Genomic DNA, 19,871 nt, shown 5'->3' on the forward strand with positions numbered 1-19,871 from the left:
ATTTCTTTTTTTTTTCATTTTTTATTTATTTATGATAGTCACACAGAGAGAGAGAGAGAGAGAGGCAGAGACATAGGCAGAGGGAGAAGCAGGCTCCATGCACCTGGAGCCCAACGTGGGATTCGATCCCGGGTCTCCAGGATCGCACCCTGGGCCAAAGGTAGGCGCCAAACCGCTGCGCCACCCAGGGATCCCATCTTTTTTTTAATTTCTTTTTTTTTTTTAATTTTTATTTGATCACTTTCATTTAACATTGCACTGGGGGTGCCAGCAACTCAATAAGCAAGAAAAATGAATCGTATAAGAATAAAAAAAATGTTAAAACTGTCATATCCACAGATGACATGATTACATGCAGAGGAAAGCCAAAGGAATCAGACAAACTAGAAGCTTACCAAAATTGCTGGATATATATGGTCAATATATAAAAGTCAAGTGTATTTCTATATATCATCAGAAAATTTATAACTGGTATCATACTGGTATCAACAAGCATGAAATATCTTGGCATAAGTCTAACAAAATTCATAAAGAATTTTGCACAGGAAATTATAGCATTGAGAAGACTTAAGAAAGATCAAAATAGAAGGCTGTATCATATTTATAAGTTGAAAGATTCAACATTGTAAAGACATCAATTCTCCTCAAATTGGTCATTGCATCCAAGTGATTCCAGCAGAGATTTATTTATTTATTATGGAATTGTATAAGTTGACCCAAATTCATGCAAAAGTGCAAAGGGCCAAGAATATCTTAAAAAAGAGAAAACGATAGGAGTTACTCTATCAGAAGTCAAGAACTATCATAAAGTTGTAATGATTAAGTCAGCATGGTGTTGACACAAGGATTGACAAATAGATGAACGGAATTGCTGACCTTGGCTAAAATGAAGGATCCATACACATGTAGGTGTATCTGACATCTCTCGTGTCTCAAATCCACTCAGCTCACTCCTTACCTCCAATTTCATCCTGGCACAGACATAAGGCATTGGGTGCCTATGAAGTCATATTTGGCACTTGCACATGCAGTATCCAGAAGTTCGTAGAGTTAATACCTATGCAACCACCCTTAACGGGGGCTGGGTTTGGGGGCATGGATAAATGTTTTGCTTCCCTCTTGCATTCCTCAGGCAGACAGTTCTGAGATTTATAAGTCTTCTTTGAAGATGCTGCAGGATTGAGTGACAATCAATCATGATGGTGGCCAAACCTCTGACTTATGTCTGTATAGGCTCTTCTGCATCTCTTTCACTCCCTGTTCTTCACTCTCATTTCTTGTAATCAATTCATGCAAAAGTTGCCTGTGTCTCAGACTCTGCTTTTGGGAAAGCCTAGCCTAACTAGTAGATTTAAAGAATATATCCAACAAAAATGTGTACATATATATGCCAAAAGACATGTAAAAGAATACTGATAGCAGCATTATTCATAGTAACATCTAACTGGAAATGACCCAAATATCCAAAATTCCAAAAATGAGAATACATAAATAAGACTGTGGTATATTCATATAGTGTCATTCCATCAAGCAATGAAAATAAAGCAGTGATACACACAAGAACATGGATGAATCTCATATAATCTTGAGTGAAAAAAAACAAACATAAAAGTGTATCATATTGGCACATCCGGGTGGCTCAGTTGGCTAGGCATCTGCCTTTGGCTCTGACCATGATCGGAGAGTCCGGAGATGGAGCCCTGTGCCTCCCATTGGGCTCCCTGCTCAGCGGGGAATCTGCTTCTCCCTCCTTTCCCTCCTTCCCCCTTTCCGCTAGGACACACTCTCTCTTTCTCAAATAAATAAATGAAATCTTAAAAAAAAAAAGTATATCATTTGATCATTTAGATAATTTAAAATAGGGGAAGCTATTCTATTGCATTCCAAGTGAGGATAGGATTGCCTTCAGCAGGAGGGAGACAGGAACGATTGGGAAGAGAACTGAGCATCTTTCTGGAGTGCTGGTTATATTTTTTCTCTCTCCTCTAAAGTGACAGGTACATGGATTTATTCACTTTCTGATAATTGGCCGCATTTACGCTTTGTACACCTTTGAGTACGTTTTACTTCAACGAAATTAAAATAACTACCAATATATTATTACAAAGCAATGAACAAGCAAGAACTTGGGAAAATTAGAAAATAGGACTTTTAACATGTAAAAAATTAAAAGAGCTATGGCTCAGAAGATGAAGTATCTCGAGTGGTCTAACGGCCACAGAGTTGGAAAATATTAAAGGAGACAAAAAATCAACCAAGTCAGAGGTTTCAGCATTCAACTGACATGGATGCCGAAGAGGGTAAACAGAAATCGGACAAAAGGAAGTTACAACTAAAATGAACTAGGAGAATTGGCTTTAATGAAAAAGGGATATGAACCTTTCAAATAAAAAGGCCTTTGAATGACAAGGGGAATATCTTAGCGACTGTAAAGTTTCAGAGAACTGAGAGTTTTAAAACAAATGTTATGGAGGTGGAAGGGGAGTGGGCATAAATTGGCATAAGACTTCTCAATAGCAATCCTGAAGGAAGAAATGGAATGCTATCAAGAGAGATACGAATCTATTTTCTTGTACAGCTTCTCACTTTTCCAGGAGCCTAATGTTTTTGTTTTGCATCCCCTGCCTATCTTGGACTGAATTGTGTCCCCTTAACATTCATTATGTTGAAGTCCTGTCCCCCAGGGTGCATCAGGATAACTGATCCTGGGCCTTGCTTCCAGCTGGCATTTATGAGTGCAATGCATGTCATTTCACAGCTGTCAAGGGACCCTGTTAAGTCGGGGGTAGAAGGGTCCCTAAGATCCTTCCTGGCTCTAGGATTCTCTGGTCTGTCCCCCTTAGTCCATGAACAGCTGGAAAAACTTAACAACTCAAAAACCTAGTATCTTCACGAGACTTTCTAGAGATAATAGATTCTTGTAAGAAACTGAAGTTAATAGGATCCTAGTTTTACCTGAAGAGGTCAAAGAGCATTTTGAAAACAGTTTTAGATTTACATGCCAGGTGGCAAAGGGAGAAGAAATCTCAAAACATTCACTGAAGGCGACAAATCTTATCAATTAATAGATTGTACAAAACAGTTGATGTTGTTCAGCAAAAATGGCAGCGTGAGGTGGGGACTCCATTCTTCAGACCTTTAAAAAATTTTCACCTACCATTAGCAAGATTAGCTAGCCTAAATTTTATTTCTATTTGCTAATTTGCATTCAGTGCATACAAAGTTTGACCATGCAGATATGCAGGTAAAACAACAAAAAAGCTATCAAGGTATGATGAATGACTAGATTTCCCAGCAAAGTTTAAAATTTTACTTTCCTTCAGGTAAACTCTCCTGCTGACATTTTACAGGAGAAGTATGTGTAAATAAAAGAAACCATTCAATAATCCAATATTCAGATCAGAATTTTAATGATTTCATCAATGGTACAGCATTTACTTTCTTCTTACCACTAAGGCAATTCTAAAATGAACTTAATGCAACAATTTTTAAATGTACAGACAGCATGTGAACAACTCTGCTTTTAAACAGACCAATTTCGTCTTTCAGTGATTATATTGGCATCTCAGTCATGCTGCTAAGTTCACAGCTACACAGCAAGCCAACGTGAATGGCTGCCGATTCTAAAATGTCTAATTCAGAGTTCAGACTTCTGGGGGAGTTTGCCATCTACCATCTAATTTCTCAGCTCTTTAATGTCAGTACACGTCCAGGGATCCCATTCTATTTGATTAAGAGGCTTTGTAATGAAATGAGAATTAAGTGCTAATCTTCTTTATTGCTATTACCATTTTAAAAATAATTCATTCACTTTATTTTAGGAAGTCCTTAAGTTCAACTATATTTTTGAAGGTAAAAATAGTTTTGTTCTTTATATCTGCTTTATCCTATCCCTATAGAATACTTATACCGTTTTACCTACTCATTAGCCCGTGGATGCATTCATATACACAAAATCACAGTATCATCTGTGGGCCATCTCTCTATAAACTGGTTTTGTTTTGTTTCTTCAAAGAAAGCTTTTCTTTCCAGGATTTTCTCTTTTCCTTTAATAAATGACAGGTAAATCCTAGGTCTCCCCAACCTGACTACTTCAAAGATCTGAAGCACAGCTTTGGTGGTTGAAATAAAGGAGACCAAGCAGATGTGTTTGTGAACCTGATTTCACTGAGCAGCCAGTGAGTGGGTATCCAAATATTTCATGAAATGAGGCTAGGATCTCAGCTCCTCTTGTTTCAATCCTGTCCAGATCCTGAACATTTGTTCCCCCTGAGAACTATTTCCCTGGTTTCTGCCATCAAGCACCCTTTAGCACTGCTCTGGGGACAGTATGAACGTACCAGACATTGTCCCACCTAATTTTCTTTCCCTAGCTCTGCACAGCCCTTGCGGATTGAGTGGCCTGTGTTTTACCTAACACAGCTTGTTATCCCTTGCAACTCTGGATCTGGAAACACTCAAGTCTTAGGGATGCTTGTGCTCTTACTACATGTTACCAGAAAGAAAACCAACGTTGATGTACCTAATGTGATTTTTAATGTGATTAAAAGTGATTTAGTTTTCAAAGAAGCAAATAATTACAGAACAAGAACAAAAACTTATTGCTGGGATGGTCTCCAATCTCTTCTGTTCAGAGCAGGCCAGTGCTGGACTACGTGGGAAGGACACAGATATTTCGGGGTCTTCATTATTATAGGATCAGAATGACTCGTCAGAAAATAGCAATAATGAATTTCATGACAGAAATGAAATGTTTAGATGGAATGTATGTTTAGATGGAATCTGTCAGTATTGAATTTTTTTTTTTTTTTTTTTTTTAGGAAAAATAAAACAAAAACTCATGTCTTTTAAAAAGAAGCACAGAAAGGAATGCCCAGATACATCTGCTTTTGGGAATGCATCTCTCACAATTCAATGGACAAGGGTTGTTGCATTTAATCTCCAACAGTTTTGACTTTCTTTTTGCACTCCTGGTTTAAGGAGAGATATTTCTACATTTTTCAGGAATTATTAGAAAATTCACCCAGTTCAAATAAGTAACAAGTATTCTGGGATGTGGGCAGAGAAAAATTGGTCTTTTTCAACCAAAGTAGAAGATATAATTGTCAGTAAAGTGCATTTCACATAAAGATACCCATTAGAAGAGTAATTTAAAGTGCAATATATATGATATTTTAAATAGTGCAAAGTTGCTAAATATATACATTATATGCGCCATATCCAAATAAAGCAGGATTTTATCTACCCCTAAGAGAGAATAACAGAATCATACTTCCCCATTTTAATCCTTTGTAGGTAAGTATATTTGGTCCATGTGTATGCTTTTGGTGTGTGTGTGTGTGTGTGTGTATATGTGTGTGGCTGTGCCTGTATATAACTCCTTAAAGATCTGTGCAAATGTCTAAAACTGGTTTCCTAGAATTTGAAACCTTTAAACACTGAAATAAATACACAATCTCCAAAGTAGCATTAGGCTTGTAATAATGGTTGAGCTATTTCAGCCTGTATATCTGGTAAGGCAGGTATCTGACTGCGAATTAAATGTTTAATGAAGATTATAAAAAATACAATCACCAAAATGCTGCCAAGAGACACCCCTAGGAAATAAGCATATGACTCCTCGTGCTCATCTTCTCCGGGCTTGACACTACTATGGAGGAGTGTAGGATTTGGTGTGTAAGGAGTTGGTCTTGGGGTTGCTGAAGTGAGCAGATCCTGGACATTCCTGAATGATCCATTGTGTGGCATGCCCGTGACATTGAGGAGGTGACAGAGAAGTGGGTACAGATCTGTGGAGTTCATGGCTTCTTTTGTGAAATTCTTTCTGAAGGCAGGACCGTGGGCTAAAAATATTGGATGCATTTCGGCTAACGCATTATCATAACCGTGGTTGCCTACTGGAAAGATAAAATGAATAAATAAGTTAGCCAACCAGATGGCATTAAGATGAAAATAACTGTTGGATCATCCAATTCTGAATTTAAATGCAAAGTTTAACAAAGTCATCTTTATAATTTTTTTAAAAGATTTTATTTATTTATGTATGATAGTCACAGAGAGAGAAAGAGGCACAGAGACACAGGCAGAGGGAGAAGCAGGCTCCATACAGGGAGCCCGATGCGGGACTCGATCCCGGGTCTCCAGGATCGCACCCTAGGCCAAAGGCAGGCGACAAACTGCTGCGCCACCCAGGGATCCCTAACAAAGTCATCTTTTAAAAGAAAACAATCTTTTATGAGCAATCTTTGTTGTTGTCAACATCACTATTCATTTTAGAAAGTGAAAAGGCAAATTGATCACAAATCTTTCTAACAGCAGAGGAGGAGGGGTAGAGAGTAGTGCTGAACCAAGTCAGGGGAAAATGAAAGTGGGTATTTTGGATTTTTTTTTTTTTGTTTTGTTTTTTTTTTGGATTTTATTTTTTTTTTATTTTTTTGGTGGCAGGTAAACTAATAATCAGCAAATATTTTAGGTACCTACTTTGTTACAATTATGTTCTTTTTTAAAAAAGATTTTTATTTATTTATTTATTCATGAGAGACACACAGAGAGAGTCAGAGACACAGGCAGAGGGAGGAGAAGCAGGCTCTCCGCGGGGAGCCTGATGCAAGACTCGATCCCAGGATTCCAGGATCATGATCTGAGCCAAAGGCAGATGCTCAACCACTGAGCCACCCAGGCATCCCATTATGTTCTAATGATAAAGGGATAAAGGTGGTCTGTCAAAAAGACAATAAATTCATAATTACCAATAAAAGGGGAGACACAGTAAAGACGAAAGATCCCATAAAAATCAAACTCCTAGCAACAGCTACAATCCACTATAGAAAGATAAAGGTCAGGACTTTGGGGTAAAATCTTACACTGGTGGTTCAGATCAAAATAAATTTAGCACTTTGTGCTAAAAATAAAGTAAAAGGTTTAGAAGTCTTCTGATTTATCAAGAGATATAATATTGAAGGATGAAAACTCCTGTAAAAAATTGCATTTTATTTTATTATTATTATTATTTTAAAGATTTTATTTATTTATTCATGAGAGACAGAGAGAGACAGGCAAAGGGAGAAGCAGGCTCCATGCAGGCGCCCATTGTGGGATTTGATCCCAGACCCTGGAATCATGCCCTGAGTCAAAGGCAGATGCTCAACCGCTTAGCCACCCAGGCATCCCTATTTTATTATTTTTTAAGTAGGCTCTGTGTCCAGTGTGGAGCCCAGTGTAGGACTCTAACAAATGAACCTGAGATCAAGATCTGAGTTCAAGAGTCAAGTCACTTAACTGACGACTGTACCACCCAGGCACCCTACAGGGAACATATTTTGAGAACCACTGCTTTTGGACATTAGGACTTCATTCTTTTTTGAAAGTCAGATTGAGAAGGAACATACTGGCCAATACTTAACTATTTGTTGAAGAAATAATTATTTCATATATTTATTTGTTGAATAAATAATTATTACTATTTTTTTGAATAAATAATTATGTTGAATATAACATAAATAGGAGCATTAAGGTTTTCTTTCTTTCTTTTTTTTTTTTTTTTGCATTAAGGTTTTCTATCAAAAACAGGTGTGACCAATCTCTTGTGTAATTGTGGTTCACCAGACCAAAATTTCAAGAGACCCTCTTAGATTTACATTAACTGTAAAGTACAAATCTCCTCAGAGATAGCAGTCCTTTTTTGAGCAACCCCTCTAACATAAGAGCTATCCGGACGATACAAGAGAATCTGAACATATGAAGGCAGCAATTATTCTCATGGCCAAAGAAATTATCTTTGAAAGAAATTACTTTTAAAGGCTTTCATAAAACAACTCCCCTGGTGTGAGTAAATATTGGCTGACAGATCATTATCTGTATGTAAAACTGGTTTTAAGAACCAGAAACCATGCTGGTATACATCTGCCACTATGACTCCTGTATGTACTACAAATGCCATGGTCAGGCAATTGGTTTTCTTTTGGTCAACAAATATGATAGGAACCCAATTCTACCTGAAGGGACATTTCTGCACATCTCTTACATAGATCAAGGGTCAAGGACGAAAAAAGCATTCCTAAGTAGTTTTGGTACAATGTGGTTCCTTCACTATCCAAGTAACAGAGGAGAAACAACTTCCAGCTGAACTGATCAGTAGTCATATCAATATCTATGTCAACCAGAAAAGCAGAATCCATGTAAGGTGGTCCAACAGAGGGAATTTTATATGGGGACTGGTTATAAAAGTGCTAAGGGATGAGAAGCACCATGGGATGGCAAGGTTACCCAGTGATTAGGAACAATGGGAACCTCGTGTGGCCCCTTGGCTCCCTACAGCTGGATGGACAGAAGGGAAGAGGTGGTGTTACCAGAGCCCCAAAACCAGGGCTTCCCAGTAGGAGCTGAGACTGTAGAGAGAGAACGTCCAGAGGGAGCTGGGATCGCAGAGGAAATGAAGTCACCATCAAAGACACAGCCTAAGATAGAGAATGAGTGGGACAAATCTCCTGGCTTCTTCCAAACTCCTGCAAGTCTCTTCTATTGGCCAAACCTAACTAGAAACCAGCTCACAAAGGAGCCTAGGAAATTTAGTCTGTGGAAGTCAGTCCATGGGAATGCAGAGCAGAACAGGGAATGGGTGGGGAGTTGAAGAGCAAGTATACACGTGACGAGCCCGTTAAAGATGAAGAAAACCCTGTGGATGGCTTTTCCATTTGACTAACTTGTTAGAAGCTACATAAGAGGTAATTATACATTTAAGGATAGCAGAAAGCTCCTTATTTTTTTTTTTAAGATTTTATTTATTTATTCGAGAGAGAGAGAGAGAGAGAGAGAGGCAGAGACACAGGCAGAGTGAGAAGCAGGCTCCATGCAGGAAGCCTGACGTGGGACTCGATCCCGGGCCTCCAGGATCACGTCCTGGGCTGAAGGCAGGCGCTTAACCACTGAGCCACCCAGGGATCCCAGAAAGCTCCTTATGTTGCATGTCTGAATTTCAAATGGGATTTCCATTATATTTATAATGAATTTGGTGGCAATATCTTCAAAATTATGTCACTAGGCATTAAAAAAATACATTTTGATATATGATCATCCAAGCCATGTGTAGTTCTCTTTGGAAATATTTCCAAGGTATAAAACAAAGTCGGCCTATATTTGGTAGAGCCAGAAGGGCAGAAGAACCTAGAAAGCTAGCAATTTTAAATAAAAATAGAGATTAAGTTAATATGAAATCAGAACATAAAACAGATGCAGAAAATCATTCAATTTACAAATTTCCAATTATGTTTTTCTCAGGAGCATGATGGCTGTTAATTAGCAGTATATGTATACTTTGCATATCTTTGGTCTGATAACTTCCAGAAAAATAAAGGTTTAGGGGCTAACCTCTTTTTAAAGTCCCAAGGATCCCTGATTTGCTATTACTGTAGGTCACCAGTTAGTTATTTGATTAGTCACTACACTGCTGTATTACCCACAGCCTCCACTCTAACAAACAATGACGCAGAATGGGAAGAAACAGTGTAACGTACTCACACAGAAAATTATCTGTCTTATTCTGTAAAATATACCACCCTTCGTCAGCCACTGCTAGGATGGGTTGAATTCGATGGTTGTACTTGTAATGCCATCTTTCTGGAATCTCTTCTTTTTTGTAAACAGTAAGATTAGGATGAGCACGAGCTAGTGCTTCATAGACTTCATCAAATTTACCTAAAAGAGGAGCGATACGGAGATATGCTCAGAACAAGGCACTCACTGTTGACAATCAAAAAACCATCCTGGCAAAAGAGGCCAATGAATATTTCTTCCTTCCTGACACCCCACTGAGGTAAGGCACCAGGGGGCAAGCATAGGGAAATATAGCCAGATACTTGAAAACTTACCCCGCGCCCCCCAGGAAAGAATCTTGAGGGGGAAACAGAAATGATTAATCCTCTGCTGCAAGTAAATTCACTTTACAGAATTGAGCAGACATTATATGGAACTAGAAATCTCTATTCTAAAGACTTAACTACATACACTTCAACACACACACACACACACACATGCACGCACACATGCACACACCCCAATTGGTGGCACTAAGTAAAACGTCTCCCCAAAGGAAAACAAAGAGCTAAGTTCTGACAGTTGTGAGTGCAGAGAGAGAATCTCTGGAGGGTGACGCAGCCCTTGAGAGAGGACATCCTGGTGATGGAATGCAGCTTGTAAAACGGAAAGTTTTTCTAAAGCCCTGGAGGTGTGGCAAAAGTACTCCCTGTAATTTCAAATGCAGTGAACCTGGGCACTGTCTTTAATCCTTTTCTTGTTTTTCAAATCCATTTGTTGGGACTTCCTCCCTGCCTCCCAACCCCCAACACGGGACATATTCCAATTTTATAAGGAAAAGTTAATGTGATTTTCTCAAACAACAAAAAACTTGTTATTTTATACTGAATTTGTTCAAAAGTTTGTGTTCAGGTGCACAGTTTCATATGATCTTCTTAATTCCCTTGTGAGGGATATAAGGTTCTTTTGTGAGGTATTCAGCTTTTCAAAATCTGTTCTCTCATTTGATATCCAAATTAACAGTAAACACTGATAAAATAGAAGTCAGAAGTCTGAGTATTGCTCTGTGCTTCCTTTGTGATCTGGGGAGGTTAAACCTGAGCTTGCTCACCTGTCTTTAAAACAGAAGTAACACTTAGGTGACCAGGTTGTTATGAGGCTTTGAGGAAAGGTTTGTAAGAAGTTCAACATATTATTACTTCCTCTATTTATAGACAAGAAAAATAAATCTTCAGATTGATCAATGCTTTCTCCTTCCTATACTGCTTAATAGGGATTAAGCAGGTCCTACAAAAGGAACCACAGAAGGCTAAATTTCAGGTTTCCATAAAATCACTGGAATTGCATGCAAATTCTGTATTTTTCTTTCCATCTCAATTTTTCTAGAAAGGAGGCTGTAGCTTTCATCATATTTGGTGGTTCCAAAATGGTTAAATCCATCTGCCATAGATATAGAAAGAGCATCAATTTCAATATTCTTGGGAAAAGTGAAAAATTATATGCTGAGAAATGAGATTTTCTCTTTTCAAAGTCTAAGGATTAAACCCTAGAATATTACCATGACACAGGCAAGCATACTCTGAAGGCACAGAAGCAAAAACTCCCACTGAATTGTGTTGGGCACACCCGGCCCCAGCCCCAAACCAACACTCAGTTCAGACTTACCTTCTTTTGGCAAGATGGCTGCTACTGGAGATTGGTCAATCAGGATATAGTGGTCTTTATCCACATACTGATCAAGTTCTATTATCCTTTCCTCAGAACACTGGGTCATTCCATGATCACTTGTGATGATTAGGTTCAGGATGTTCCACAGCTTTTCCTTTTTCAGCATTTGTATGAGATATCCCAACTTGTTGTCAATATCCGAAATGACAGGCCCCATGAGTGGACTCTCAGGTCCCAAATGGTGGCCCATATCATCGGGATCTTCCCAGTAAAGAAGACCGAGATTTATGGGCTCTTTGGACGTAAACCATTCAATAATCTTGGCAACTCTATCTTCAAATGAAACAGACTCATTGTAAGGCATATAGTGCGTAGGAAAGCTATTATGTATTTTTACATCTGCTCCAGGCCACATGGCTGCACCACTAGAATGTCCTGCCCTCTGATTTGTGATCCATATTGGCGTTGCTTCTTCCCAAAACTCAGAATCATAAATAGTCATGTTATCCAAGGAGAAAGATTTATTCAAAATAGGGTCAAACATGTCATTTGCAACAATCCCATGATTCTCTGCAAAGAGGCCAGTTACCAAAGTATAATGGTTAGGGTAGGTCTTTGTAATAAAAATATTAGTGACTTGCTTCACATGAACACCATACTTCATAACATAATGAAAATGGGGTGTTGGAACTCTGTATAAATAATCCCAACGGAATCCATCAAATGAAACCAGTAGAACCTTTTGCTGGTCTGGTTGGAGAGAAAATGTAATCGAGAGTATTAATGCAGCAAGTATGAAGGATACCCAGAGGAGTTTTGAAGTCATTTTCAAAGTATTTGATCAGCTCAGTGTAAGATAATCTGTATAAAAAACATGTAGAAATTATTGACAATTTTGTGTGTGCATCTTACACAAAACTGACAGTGATTGTACAGTAATCCCAGTTATATCATAAATCATAGCCTGGAAGAATTATGTTGCTCCATCTTAAACAAGAGACCCGGGGCTACTTGCACAATAAAGCTAAACAGTTTTGTTGCATTTTAGAAACTGTTACTCTCCAAGAATTTATCAAAACATTTCTCAAAGTAATTATTTAACCCCTCAAATATCACTTTAAAATATGATATAATTTACTTTTAAGAAAAACAAAAACTTTTCAGAAACTTTTGCAGGAAACTCAGACTTCTGACTTCTCTCAATAAAGTTGATATAGTCAAGTTAGTATCTATGAATGTTTTGTCATTATGATTAGACCAACTACAGGAATCTAGAAACAAGGAATACCATTAGCTAATCCAATAATAATGCTTTAAAAAAACCCATATACACCTCTATTTTTCTTTTTTTTTAAAGATTTTATTTATTTATTCATGACAGACAGAGAGAGACAGGCAGAGGGAGAAGCAGGCTCCATGCAGTGAGCCTGATGTGGGACTCGATCCCAGGTCTCCAGGATCACGCCTTGGGGTGAAGGCAGGTGCTCAACCGCTGAGCCACCCAGGGATCCCCATACACCTCTATTTTTCAAAGCCAAGGCTTATATTTGGTTCATCACAGTTAGGGATGTTATTCAAGAAAAGAGAAAACAGATGAACTTCGTTTTCTGAAGTGACATAAAATTTGACACTCAAATATAAATGTGAAATGTACTCTACATTCACTTATTTCATAATTCAAGCACAGCCTTCCTAAGCTAAGACAAGTTTCTGTATAAACAGCAACATAATCCTGAAATTTGGTGTTGGCTTTCTTTCTGAAAAATGAAATTTGTCCATATTTAATCTTAGTGATATGTGTGGGAAAAGCACCTGCCAGGATTAAACACTTCTTTTCGATCAAGGCTGTTGGTTGGTTGGTTGGTTGGTTGGTTGGTTGTTTTTTTTAAAATCTGCACATACTTTTTTTTTTTTGCACATACTTTTAAAAAGCTTTTATTCTATTCAAGAAAGCTAACAAAAGGCAATATGGATAAACAACATATATGTAAATTTTGTGAGCTCTCATTGGGCTTGCAAATCAAGCAAGGATTTTTGGTTCTCTCTTTTTCTTGTCCATTCTTGCATGCAGGTATTTATAAGCCCACCAAAACTTGGATCTAGCCACACTTCTGTGCCAAGAAATCTCCTGAATTCAGCTTTTGACACCTTTCTATTTTGAATATGCTGAAGATATATTTCAAACCTCAAAACCAGATACTTGCTCTATTATAGGTACAGGTAAGTAAAAACTGCTTGGCGTGCTTGCTTGGCTTTCAGATGCAGTAATTTTTAACTATGATTTCACCATACCTAGAACGTTACTTAAACTGAAATTGGGTTAGGTACTGGCCTCCAGAGAATGGTTCAAAAATCAAATTCAAAAACTATTTCTCGGGGATCCCTGGGTGGCTCAGCGGTTAAGCGCCTGCCTTCGGCCCAGGGCGTGATCCTGGAGGCTGGGGATCGAGTCCCATGTCAGGCTTCCTGCGTGGAGCCTGCTTCTCCCTCTGCCTGTGTCTCTGCCTCTGTCTCTCTCTGTGTCTCTCATGAATAAGTCTTTAAAAAAAAAAACCAAAACTATTTCTCAAGCCGCAATAACGTTTCCAATTCTGGAAGGAACATTTAAAAATCAGTTCCTATAAGGAACTCCAGCTATATTTACTAACATCTGGCTGAGGATGCTAACAGCATGTTTCCCCTTTATCCCCCCTCTCCTTCACCTTCCTAACACAAGGAAAGCTGCTATGAAACGACTATCATTTAAGGCTATAAATAAATAAATAAATAAATAACTAAATAAATAAATGCAACTACACGAAACACCTGATTGGCCTCTAAGTAAATCAATTTAGCAACTGTGGTAAGTTAGGAAGGAACTGCTTTCCCGGACAAAAGAAAAGAAACGTAAGCTAGGTGTGCTGTCTACAGCTTTGGAATGTTTGGTTAAGAAGAATCAGCATTAAAAAAAAAAAAGAAGAAGAAGAAGAAGAGGAAGAGGAAGCATCAGCATTATCACAGCGATGACAGGAAGCAACCAACCGCGAGGTGGGGGTGGGGATGGAGGAAAGATCCGCTCCCGCTGTTCCCCAGGCACAAAGCGCTGCACAGCGCGGAGGCACCCCGGTCCCGCCCAGACCCAGCCCAGACCCCCGCGCTGCCTGCCGGCTTCCCCGCCCCTCCGCCCCGGCCGCCTCGGGAACCCGGAGGGGCGCCAAGGAGCAGTCGGGCGCCCCGAGGCCCAGACGTCGAGGTCGAAGGGGCTTGGGGCCCACGTCCCGTCGCCATCCGCGCCCGCCCCTGGGAAGGGTCCGCGGGTCGCAGCCCTCCCGCCCGCCGCCGCCGGCAGGTGCCCGCACCCAGTGCGCGGCGCGCGTGTGCCAAGGGTCCGATGGGTCCCCGGGAGGCAAGCACCCGCGCCCCGGCTCTTACCCTCGCAGCGATCCGGACGGCCCGCAGGGGCTTCGGACCACAGGTCGGAGAGTCGGGAGGGGGCAGCCGGGGAGGCGGCGGAGGCGCGGGCGGCTCACCTGCACGGGGCCCGGGCGCCGAGCACCTGACCGGCACCGCCCCCGGCCGCAGGGCCCGCCTCTGGCCGCCTATGGGCCGGGCGGGGCCTGCCGAACCCGAGCCCGGCTCCAGGAGTCGCCGCAGCGCCTGCCAGTCAGGGGCCGGCGGGGGGCGGGGGGCGGGAGGGCGCAGGGGCCCGTCGGTGGGAGCAGAGGGTCGCGGGTGACCCCGGGGCGCCGAGGTCCCCGCTCTGCGGGCTCACGCTCCCCCCTGCCGTGTGGCCTTTCCTGGCCAGGCGGTTGCGTTGCAGTCGGTGATGCAGAAACATTATAAAGCGCTACCCCCCGTGGTTTGGCAACACTCCCCTGTTTTGAGTCAAAGTATTTTTATTTTCTTATCTGATTTCTCAAGGTTTTGTTTTTGTTATTCTGTTGTGGGTTTTTTTGTTTGTTTGTTTTTTGGGTTTTTTTGGATCAAACATCGGTGACTCCATACCCTGGGCTTTGCTCTGAGGGACGCTTGAGCGCCCCCCCAGAAAGTCGATGGGACAATGACATTTTAACTCTTTTATTGGTTGGCGTGATCTGCTTTATCTCAGAAAAATCTGATTCGGAAGGGTTCCGCAGCCCCGATGTTGCAGGTTCTGCAGCACAAGCCCCCGGTTGTTGCAGCATGAGGTCTCTGCGGCACCTGAAACTGCTCCAAGTCAACCAAGCCAGGTTCAGCGTTAGGTTACTTTGCACAGGGCCAGAGGCTGGCCAGCTACTCTGATGGTTTCACCTAGACTACAGACTGCTTCCAGTCGTTTCCACATGTGCAATCCGACCACCAACATCAGGTCTCATTTCTCTCTCAGGAGGGCATGTTTGTCAATTTGATCGCAACTACATTTACCATAGATTGTAACAGTGACCTTGAGCTCCTCTGGAGAGATTTGTCCATCTACAGCGTCCCCTGACCTAATTTTGACCACCCTCAATGGAAAACAATATGTGCTTGGTTTAGTTCACAATTTAAGTATCAACGTTTGATTAGCCCATAAAACAAAGCAAAACCAGTGGCTTTGACTCCTCCCTGGAGCTCCTGTTCCCTAGCTCCCTGTCTAGTGTACTGGAACTGTAATTTGAATAGACATTCTTGCTGATATTTAAACAAGGCAAACATTTTGGTCATCATTTTTTTTCCCTCTCTCTCAAGTTCTTGTGGAAGGACAGCCCCTACCCCAATCTCTCCCTTCTGATTGCATTGTACCACCCCAAAGGGCATCTGGGCACTCTTCCATGACCTTTTATTTGTGGTACTTGAGTTTATGGTTTCCCACACATGTGGGGTAGGGATGAGAGAGGCTGGTTTCTGTGTTTAGCCAGACCCAGTGATAGTAAAGTTGTACAGTTTGTTCTAAGTTCCTTAAGCTCTGTCCTTTGAAATTGCCAAAGCCTGGAACGGGGTAGTCCAATATTATAAGTCCTTGTCCCCCCAAATAGGCCAACCCTGTGTTCTCCCAGACACTCAAAGAACAGTGCATGCTGACTAGCAAGCAGGTGGAGTGAAAACAAGACTTATGCGGGTCACTGAGCAATTTTGGACTCTGTTCAGGTGATGACCCCGGGACTTACTCTGCAAACATTTTTATAGAATGCATGATTGTGTTTACCAGCTACCCCAGTGAAGTAGGTACGGTATAGCAGTGAACCATAGCACACAGTGTGGAAAATGACTCAGGAGGGGCTCGGTGAGTGCTAGAGACTCTTCCCAGATCTCCATATAATGACATGTAGGTTTTGACTGATAAGCTTGTTGTATATCTCATGTCACTAATGGAGAAAAAAATCAAGCTCTAATAGTACAGATAAAGGAATGATTGTAAAAACATGGAATTCCTGCTTAAACATCTGTACCAGGTCTTGTGCCCTATTGCCTCAACTTCTGTCCTGTTGTACGAACTACTCAGCAAATCAAGGTAGCGTAAGCCACAACCTGTTATTGACTGATTATTCCTTTATTTTATGTAATTGAATCAATATAATCATTATTGTGCTAGTAATATATTTCTGAGTAATGGGAGTACCAGAAAAAGCAACCTCTTTCATGAGGTTTGGAGTGGGGATGGGGTCCCTCTGCCTACCTAAGGAAGTCTAATAGGGGTTTGAGGGCTGGATTCTTTTCTCTGTCTTTTTTTTTTTTTACAGATTTTATTTATTTATTCATGATAGACACACACAGAGAGAGGCAGAGACACAGGCAGAGGGAGAAGCAGGCTCCATGCAGGCAGCCTGATGCAGGACTTGATCCCAGGACCCCAGAATCACACCCTGAGCCAAAGGCAGATGCTCAACCGCTGAGCCACCCAGGCGTCCTGAGGGATGGATTATTTTCTTCCTCAGGAGCTAGAAGAGGCTTGTGCTAAAACTGAAATATGATGTGTACTTTATGAAATAGCCAAGACCGGCTCTGCCAGTTTTGTTTTCAAAACTAGTCTCTATCCCGTGGCAGGGGAAATGAACAAGTTACTTTACAATTATTAAAAAAAAAAACCTGTTAGGTTGCAATACATTATATACCACAAACTACCAAACTGAAGGAAAATCTATCTCATGATCATGTTCTATAACATGTTATAAAACATGTTATAGTTCATGTTATAGAACAGTCTGCAAAATGTGGGTCTCACATACTCAATAGCCATAGATTGGGAACCACTGGGACTCTGGTTCCAGACTGACCTTGATTCTGGATTAAAAAAAAAAAAAAAGGTCTTCACTAATTTGGACTTACTAACTGAAGTTCGCCTGATGAGTGAAAAGTTGAATTGTAGATTATTCAAGACTAAGCCCAAGACTTAGTCCAAGTCCAAGCTATTAGTAATTTAGGCTGCTAATGATATATTTGTACTTTTTTTCACACAAGCATTATATTTTTATCCTCAGAAAGCTTTATGTAAGCTAAATATAACCTTATAAAGTTCTTTGCATTCTTGTATTTTGTAAATTGTATCCATAGAGTATCATTTTCATGGGGCTACTGTAACAAGCTATGATAAACTAGGTGGCTGACAACAGAACTTTTATTCTCCCATAGTTTTGGAGACTAGAAGTCTGACATCAAGGTGTTGGCAAGGCTACAGTTCCTCCAGAGGCTCTAAGAATCCTCCTTTGTCTCTTCCAGCTGCTGGTGGCTTCTGGTGTTCATTGGCTTGTGGAATCTAGCTCCATTCGCTGCCTCCAGGGCCAGGTGGTGGTCTCCTCTGTGTGTCTGTCTTCTTACGGCCTCATATAGCGACACCAGCCATTGAAATCAAGGCCCACTTCCATCCAGGAGGACCTCGTCTAAATATATCTAATTGCATCTGCCAAGATCCTATTTACAGACAAGCTCAGATTCTGAGGTTCCAAAAGAATGCAAATTTGGAGGAGACATATCAACCCAGTATGTGTAGATAGCAGAATGTTTAATTTCATTGTTTTTCAGAATGTTTCATTTTATAGCTCAGCCTCAATCAAAGTTCATGAATAATTATTAAAATGGCTCAGGTCAAAGAAACTGACAGCATCCAGTGCTGCCCAGGATGCAGAGGAACTGCAACTACCATACGTTGCTGATGGGGTGACGTAGCCTCTTTCAAAAATAGTTTGGAAGTTTCTTATAAAGTTAAATATTCAGGTGTCACATAAGCCAGGAATCCTACTCATGGGTATCTAGACAAGAGAAATAGAGTAGATGACCTCTCAAAACTTATAAGGAAATTTTAGAAGCAGCTTTATTCATATTCATTAAAAACTAGAAACACCTGAAATTTTCCTCACCTGTGACTGGGCAGAGGGACACCTGTTTGGTATCTGGTTTGAGGCTTATTATGAACAACACATCCTCAATACAAAACTGCACATGTGGGATCCCTGGGTGGCGCAGCGGTTTAGCGCCTGCCTTTGGCCCAGGGCGCGATCCTGGAGACCCGGGATCAAATCCCACGTCAGGCTCCCGGTGCATGGAGCCTGCTTCTCCCTCTGCCTGTGTCTCTGCCTCTCTCTCTCTCTCTCTGACTATCATAAAAAAAAAAAAAAAAAAAAAAAAAAAAAAAAAACTGCACATGTATTTGTGGTGCATGGGGTGAACACACGTAGTCACAGCCACGCCTTCCATTCTTCATGAAGAATATTGCCCGAGAAAGCCTCAAAGCTCTTTGAGTGTAACCTCACTGTTTACTTGGAAAAGCACTGGCTTATCATGGGTATTATAATCCTGCCAATTTATTGTGAGTGTGGGAGGGCCTAAAATATATTGTCCTACTTCCAGATCAAAAAGACATCTCTTTCTACTCTATATATAATTATATTTAAAATGTAAATGTAGACATCCTTTGCAACTTGAGGGTACATGAGGGTCTTTGATAAGTATTACACATTACTAAGAGACAAAGCAGGCAACAATTGCTCCATAGTTTTATGGCTTTTCTTGGAGTACAGGGTGGGGAAAGTCGAGGGAGCCTTCACCCTGCCCCTTTCCTGCATGGCTCCAATGCCATGATGAGAAATTCATCTCTTTGCCTTATGGCTCTTTTTCCCAGGAACCATGTTAGATCCACCTCTCTTAGCCATTTACTTACACATCTATGTAACTAAGTCTCTCTGAATCACTCAAAGTAGCATGCTTTGCTGGAGAGGAAGTCCAAGAGGAATGGATTAGTAGGTTGGGCGTTCTCTTTTGAGAGATGAGTAAATAGTCCAGCACCTAGAGAAAGGTGAAAAGAGAAAAAGAAAGTAAGGAGTACCAACCCAAAGCTGACACCTCTTATAACTTGCTTTAGGCAAGCTCTGCTCTTTGACCATCATAAAGCAGCAGACCACTGAAAGAAAGTATAAAGTCACAGGTGACAAAAAGGACACTTGGCTTATGGAGATGCTTCAAGTTTTTCCTTCACTTTTTGGAATAGCCTTTGGTCTAGAAAATTCATAGTAAATGTTGGTTCATCAGAAAACTCAGCATCTCATGAATTTCCTCATATAAAATCCTTGAGAGCTTTGCTATTCTTCGAGTCACTTTCATCGTTTTTCATTTACACCTGTTGTCATCTGTTGTCAGATTTCACAAAAGACTCCATCCCCACCTCACGGAGGTATGAGCCATCTGCTGGCCTACTTCCTTCTTTGCTCTCTACTGGGGACCCTGCTACATAGAAGGATCCT

General features: G+C 40.7%; 1 protein-coding gene across 2 annotated transcripts; it reads right to left on the reverse strand.

The window, feature by feature from the left end:
• Nucleotides 1-3,512: 3,512 nt before the first annotated feature.
• ENPP5 (ectonucleotide pyrophosphatase/phosphodiesterase family member 5) lies at nt 3,513-14,751 on the reverse strand. Of its 2 annotated transcripts, none has more exons than XM_035697650.2 (4): nt 14,611-14,751; nt 11,197-11,949; nt 9,517-9,693; nt 3,513-5,897 (listed from the first exon to the last, which is right to left on the reverse strand). In XM_035697650.2, exons 2-4 carry the CDS (start codon nt 11,861-11,863, stop codon nt 5,470-5,472), a joined length of 1,272 nt encoding a protein of 423 aa, XP_035553543.1. In that variant the 5' UTR covers nt 11,864-11,949; nt 14,611-14,751; the 3' UTR covers nt 3,513-5,469. The 2 variants fall into 2 exon arrangements, with proteins under 2 accessions (XP_035553543.1, XP_025274721.1); XM_025418936.3 differs by having other exon boundaries at nt 11,197-12,060.
• Nucleotides 14,752-19,871: the final 5,120 nt, after the last annotated feature.

Source organism: Canis lupus, chromosome 12, assembly GCF_003254725.2.
Source record: "Canis lupus dingo isolate Sandy chromosome 12, ASM325472v2, whole genome shotgun sequence".
Classification (NCBI taxonomy): Eukaryota; Metazoa; Chordata; class Mammalia; order Carnivora; family Canidae; genus Canis; species Canis lupus.

Bases quoted from the DNA above. Each gene is read 5' to 3' on its own strand.
- ENPP5 (XM_025418936.3), bottom strand. From the start codon at position 12,025: ATGACTTCAAAACTCCTCTGGGTATCCTTCATACTTGCTGCATTAATA. The intron at 9,694-11,196 runs GTAAGTCTGAAC...CTCCTCTTTTAG, and splicing joins AGCCATCTTGCCAAAAGAAG to GTAAATTTGATGAAGTCTAT. The intron at 5,898-9,516 runs GTGAGTACGTTA...TTATCTTTCCAG, and splicing joins TAAGACAGATAATTTTCTGT to TAGGCAACCACGGTTATGAT.